At 51.3% G+C, this 6,530-nt stretch overlaps 1 protein-coding gene across 39 annotated transcripts in view; it reads left to right on the top strand.

The window, feature by feature from the left end:
* The first annotated feature begins 4,418 nt into the window (after positions 1-4,418).
* The window catches only part of RIMS2 (regulating synaptic membrane exocytosis 2), a 457,644-nt gene continuing 455,532 nt past the window's right edge, over positions 4,419-6,530 (top strand). For 4 of the 39 annotated variants that reach the window (XM_061447904.1, XM_061447927.1, XM_061447909.1 and 1 more), the window contains exon 1: positions 4,447-5,005. In XM_061447904.1, the coding sequence (XP_061303888.1) occupies positions 4,836-5,005 (170 nt within the window). In that variant the 5' untranslated portion in view covers positions 4,447-4,835. Of the gene's footprint in view, positions 5,006-6,530 lie in introns of all 39 variants that reach the window. The other 35 variants (XM_061447901.1, XM_061447897.1, XM_061447898.1 and 32 more) reach the window with 24 other exon arrangements.

Here is a 6,530-nt window from a genome sequence, read left to right as displayed (position 1 = left end):
ATATTTACCATCTTATGGACAGAATGTCTACGAGTGAAACTAGGATGGGCTATTTCATTCAGTGTAGTTGACAGATGGGTATGGGCAACTCTGTGTAAATTATGGATATGTCTCTCTTATGAAAAATCAGAGTAACAAATAAAGAGAACTAAACTTTAGCCATAAATATCTAGCATTCTTCAAAACACTTGTGTGGAAATATCCAACTGAAAGAAATTTGCTTGGGGAAGAAAAAAATGCATATAGAGTAAGCAAAATCCTCCTGATAGAAACCAAATGAAACTGTAGATGATATTGTACAATGTAATTAGCTTCCTCATTTTAGACAGGAAAGCTGGGAAAGTTCCAAGACTGCACTAGTAAACCAGTAAACGATGGTTTAATAGCACTTAGTATAGGACCCAGGACTCACAAATTGTTGCTATGTTTTGTCCTTCTTCAACAGGAATTTGAGAAACCCCTTGCAAAATACCTCCAGGAAGAGTCCTCCAGGGTGCATTTTTTGCTGAGTATACATCTGATCTGAATCATTGAAGGTCTGAGTACTGGAGGTTTTCAACCAAGAACATGTTTTTCGTTTTCTTCATTCACTGATCCATAACAGAATACTTAAGTTTTTTCATGTCAACTGTGTAAAGATGTTTTCCAAGTAGAAGCTTCAACTTGGGACGAAAATAATGTAAAGAATTAGTTACACTGGATTTCTCCCTTGTACAAAGCATTATAAAGCAGATGATAGTATTACCTTTTCAGGAAAGAATTGCACTTAGCATGCTTGAACAATGAATCTACCAATTCATTTACTCTTGTAGTTGCTGTAAGGAAGTAAATGGGAGAAAGTGTAATGAGACCCTTAGTGAAAAACATTTTGTGGCTATATATAAAACCAGGTTAAAATACCACTGTTTCCTTGGGAACCTCTCTTGTCTAACAGAACTGGAAAGGAACAGAAGAAAAAAACAGGTGTCAGGAAATTTGTATTAATAACCATGCTCGTGTCAGTGTATTTAAATGACTTAGAGAAGCCACCAAAACTCATATATCACATACTTTTGCTATATGACTGGAATGAATTTTCAGTTGTGGATTATACAGTGGAAGAACAATTCCAACAGAAGAATATAAAACAGGGATGAGAATCCGTTTTTTTCAGACTATGATAGTGAGTTCAAATCAAGAGCTGAGATGGACAGAAAGGGCAGGTACCTGAGACATGTGCATGTGAAGGTCAGAATTTATAGACGTTTCATTACAGAGGGAATTACAAATGAATGTTCCTTAAAAATAAGTTTTGTAAATGATCATACTACATGGTAATAATTTGTCTTGTTGGTTGACTGTGGATGATTGTTGACACCATTACTCTGGTGTAGGTAGAGAAGTCTGTGCTCTGAGTATAGTTTCATCAGTAAGTCATGTGGGTAATGTAAATAACAGTAACAGTATGAGATAGTTCTGTGCAGGCTAACATCAATGTCAATAAATTATGTTTTGATTTAATTGCAGGAAAACATGAGGAATGATTGGTGGAACTGGTAGGGAGAAAGGAGGGTAGAAGCATAGAAAGGTCAAGTTGAACCATTTCTTCGGTGAGTCATGGGACGCCTTCTGTTGTGAATCTGCTGTCTTCTCAAAGCAAATAGCTAGATAATATACGGGGATTACAGTTCCTGCCCCTGGATTTGTTTGTTTATAGTTACCTGCTTAATGGTACAGGATTTAGTGGGAACAGGGCAAATACCAAGGAGAAAAGAAAACTCTTGAAATTCTACAGTCATGCCAAGAGCAGGTATTTGCAGTTTGTGGATGAAAAATCACAGGAGCGGTGAAATGATTACAGAAGGAGGCACTGTAAATCCAGAAAGTTCAGAGGTAAATATCCATCAGAAAGAAATCCAGATGAATGAAGCAATGCACAAAGAACTGTAGAAATGTCTTACAAGGAGAAGTACGGTCAGAATAGCATTAGTGTTCAGGGTTGAGACACGGCATCAAAGGTTTTTGAAAGAACCGTGAAGATTGACAGTGTAGGCAGACTGCATTCAAGTGGTCAGGTGCTTTTTTATTATTCTTAAAAGCAAATCAGTGATTTCTGTCTTTCCTCACTTCTCCAGGATAAAATGTAGTTTCCCAAAGGGATCAGTCCAGTGAGTTCTTCCATTCAACATTTCTAGATTGATAAGCACTGTACTATCTTTGGTACTCTGATGACACACAGTTCTCCATTTCCTCCTCTTTTTGGTTTCAATGCCAGATTTATTTAGTGACTGGAAGAAACAAGGAACTGGGTGAGAGCCAGCTGGCTGGAATCCAGTCTGAAAGGTGAAGGTGATGTGGACTGGAAGAGCAGAATGCTTTTAGGACTTGATGAAAAATCATACTGTTTATTTTTCAAGGGTATCTTCTTAAATACAGTATGCTCAGTGTCTATACAATGGTTTATGTGCAATTACAAATGCTCTCTTATACATAATTTTACAGTAAGAAATGGAACAGGATCCTTTACCACAACTAACCTATTATGTCCTTCTGGGGATCGCTTCCTCCAGAACTTGTTTTCCTGAAAGAATGATGTCTTCAGCTCAACATTGCATGCAGAACTACTCAGCTAGCAGAGCTACATCCAAGGTTTTATGTGATGAGGAATTATAGCTAATCACGACCAGGATACTTTCAAGAAAATGACATTTTTTTTTTTGTTTATCTCAGGCCTTTGTACCTGGTTGGAAGTTGAAGTTACAGTCCATTAGAAATAGTACCAGCTCCAGGAACATATGGTTTGTGGTGGAGAGTCCAAACTAAACCACACAAACCCATTTTATTACTGCTACATGCATTCATATGATAAACCAATACTGATGTGAAATCATAGACTCAGGTAGGTTGGAAAAGACCTTTAAAATCATCAAGTCCAACCGTTACCCCAGGACTGCCAAGACCGCCACTAAACCATGTCACTGAGGGGCTCATTTACATGGTTTTTGAACACTTACAGGGACGGTGATTCCACTGCTCCCCTGGGCAGCCTGTTCCAATGCCTGAGCACCCTCTTGGTGAAGAAGTTTTCCCGAATATCCAATCTAAACCTCCCCTGGAGCAGCTTGAGGCCACTTCCTCTTGTTCTATCACTTGTTACTGGGGAGAAGAGACTGACCCCCACCTCACTGCAACCTCCTTTCAGGTAGCTGTAGAAAGCGATAAAGTCTCCCCTGAGCCTTCTTTTCTCCAGACCAAACAACCCCAGAAATAGGAGTTATGTATCATAATGTGACAGAGCAGTAGGTAGAACTTTACTGCCTGTAAACAGATTGAAAACCTACAGATCTGGATTGAATTGTTTCTTCAGTGTTCTTGAATATATTATTTCCTGTTTATTTGGGCTGGATGGCATTTTGGGTATTGAAGGATTCTCCAGAAAGTATTTCTTGCAATCAAAATGACTGACCATGTGGAGCATTTAGAGGTAGCAAAAGAAGTTTGAGAGGTTTAGTTCACCACTGCCTGGTTTCCAGGGTGGGAGAACTTCCTTCTCCAGCCTTTTCTCGCTGGTGTCATGTTCCTGTTCTGCTGGGTTGGAGGAATCTGTTCAGATAGAAGTGGGGGGAAATTTTACAACCTGCGTTGGCTTAAAGACACGTCCGCAGGATGCTATATAGGTGATGGTGGAGCAGTAGCTCTGCTGGGCTTGACCCGCACGGTCGAACTCCGGTGCTGTTCCCAGCCCGGGGGGAATCTGTCCAGCGCCTTCCGTGCTGTTGCTCTCTGGTTCTCAGCCTGAACTGCAGACCAAGCCGTACGGTCTTCGAGGGGACCCCGAGCAGCCCCGGCGTCCGGAGCAGCGGCCGCGCAGGTTCTCCCCGCCCTCTGCCCCCCCGCGGCCGCCGGGCTCGGTCCTCCCAGCGCGTCGCCTCCGCCTTGGCTCCTCCTTGTCCTTCCTCGCGTGATTTTTATCGCGTCCATTTTTCGTGCGGGGGTAAATAAATAAATAAGCGCGGCCGCCGCCGCCCAACCCGCGCGGTGCCGCTAGGGGCGGCAGCCGGGCCCCGGCCCCGCTGAGGTGGGGGAGGCGGCGGGGCGATGCGGAGCCCCCTCCCGTGACTCCGGATCTCCGCCATGCCATGGGTTAGGCGGACTCCATCCCGTAGCCGAGAGGGCACCAGCCAAGCGAGGAGGCGGCAGGAAGCGGAGCGGCTCGGCGGAGGAGCGGCGGCGGGAGGCGGCGGCGGCGGGAGGCGGGCGCGGTGCTCCGCCGGCCCCTCCATGGACGGCAGCGAGGAACTATGAGCCACGGCCGGCGGCCGGGACTGGCGCTCGCTCGCTGGGGCTTTTCCTGCTGCGCGCCCCGGGACGCCGGGGCCCCGCTGTCACCCGGCCCCTGTCTGGCCCATCCCGGCAGCCTCTGCCCCCGTCCCCTGACCCCCCGCTGCTGGCGCCGTCCCCCTCCTTCCCCTCTGGGTGTTCGGAGTTAGGACAATCGCTCTCGCACCCAAACCACAGCGCTCCCGCAGCTAATCCTGCCCTTTCCCCGCTCCCTCCACTCCCCGCCTCTGGCCCTTCCTCTCCCAGCGCTGCTCTCTCCCCTCCCCGCTCCCCCAGCTCGCCCCCGGGGCCCCTCTGTCCCCGTCCTCCCGCTGCCCCCGGCGAGCCGGTGGCCGGGCGGGTGGCAGCGAGGTCGGGGCTGCTGGCCACCCCGCCCCTACCCGGAGGGGCCGTCATTAGGCTGCCGGTTGATTACAGGGTATTGATTTGTATGTGCTTCTCCCGGCGCCGGCGGCGGCCGCTCCCGCTGGAGTTAGGGCAGCGCTTTCCGTAGCGGCGGCGAGCTCCCTTCAAACATGTCGGCTCCCGCCGGGCCCCGGGGTGGCCCCGCTGCTCCCCAGCCTCCGCAGGCTCCTCAGCCCGAGATGCCGGACCTCAGCCACCTCACGGAGGAAGAGCGGAAGATCATTCTGGCCGTCATGGACCGCCAGAAGAAGGAAGAGGAGAAGGAGCAATCCGTGCTCAAGTAAGGGCGGGCGCATCCCTTTCTCGTCCTCCCGGCCCGTGGTCGCGGGCGCGGAGGTCTCTTCCCTGTCCTCGGGGGGCTACTCGTCCGGGGTGGGAGAGAGGAGCCGGGCAGCTGGGGGGCGGGCAGGGGTGCCCGTGCCTCGGCAGCTGCTCGGCACCAGGCGAGTGTGGGGCACGGCGGGGCAGCGTCGGGGCCGGGAAGTCGGCGGGGCGCCGCGGCCCGGGCTCGCCGCCTTGCCTCAGCCGCGCGGCACGAGGCGGGCGGCGGCGTGGCGGCTCCGACTCCGCACGCCCCGGCGCTGGCGGGGGCAAGGCGCCCAACATGGCCGCACAGGTGCCGTTCTCACCCGGCGTGTGCCATCAGGAGGAAGGGGGGGTGGGTCGGGCGGCGGTTGGCGCCGCCGGATGGGGGCGGATCGGCGGCATCGGGCCCCATCCCGGGGGCGCGGCGGGCTCGGGGCTGGTGGCGCCGGCCCTGCGGGGCGCTGGTGCGGCCGCCCGGGGCAGAGAGAGACCGCCGGGGCCTAGGCGCCGGCCGTCTCGCTGGGGTGGGTTTGCCACAGCCGCCATCTTCCCCCGACAACGTGTCTGCCGCCCGCCCCCGCCCCGCTGCTCTTTCCAAGCGTGAGCTCCGGCTCCCGGGGAAGCGGGACTCCCTGCAGCCCGCCCTGCTCAGCACCGGGAGCTGTCCGCGGCCCGGCTCCAGCCCCAGGAGCTGTCCGCGGCCCGGCTCCAGCCTGGGAGCTGTCCGCGGCTCTGCAGCTCCTGCAGCCCAGTCCGTTGCTGGCCGGACAAGGGTGGGGAAGGCATGAGCCCCCGGCCTCGCGGGGATCCGGCCCCGCCAAAGGTGCGGGGGTCCCGCTGTGGTGCGCGGCGCGGGCCGTGCCCTCCCCTCGGCTGCCGGGAGAGGGGAGCGGAGTAAACTCAAGGAAACTGTTCTCTCTCCATGGCACAGGAATCATGCGGACTTCTGGTGGCTTAAAAATAGGCAAAGCTACTGCTGTCGTGGCTATGATTTTTGTGAGTGTTGTGAAGTTGAAACACTAAGCTGGTTTTTATACCAAAATCCGTACTCTGTCTTGGTCTTGTTACCTGCAGCTGGCCCATCACACTCGGTACCTGGAAGCTGGCTTCTAGGCTTTAGCTGTTGGCTGTGGAAGTCTGTTTCCAAGATTCATAGCATTAGTGTTAGTGTCATAACAAAAACTTTAGCTATCGTTTGTGTGGCACCTACTAAACTGTGAGGCGATCTTCTCAAACTATTTCAGTGTCTGTTTAAAAAGGTTCTTTTATTGGGTGAACATTTTCAAGAATGTCAGAGTGGTGCGAGCACTGGAAATAAAGTGCCATATCTTGTTTTGTCACTGCCTCTTAGTCTTCAGCTGTAAAATTTGCTGCTATTGTGATACTTTTAAAGCATTTTAGACTCCTTTACAGTGCTAAATTGTGTGGCATATCAAAAAACCCCACCAATTCTTGTCTAAAATTTCTGCACCCCTAAAAATCATTAACAAAGAAGGAAA

Source organism: Pezoporus flaviventris, unplaced genomic scaffold (genome assembly GCF_033815535.1).
Source record: "Pezoporus flaviventris isolate CSIRO_AGI_PZ_B2104156 unplaced genomic scaffold, CSIRO_AGI_Pfla_v1 ptg000007l, whole genome shotgun sequence".
Classification (NCBI taxonomy): domain Eukaryota; kingdom Metazoa; phylum Chordata; class Aves; order Psittaciformes; family Psittacidae; genus Pezoporus; species Pezoporus flaviventris.
This window is presented reverse-complemented; position numbering and strand designations above follow the sequence as displayed.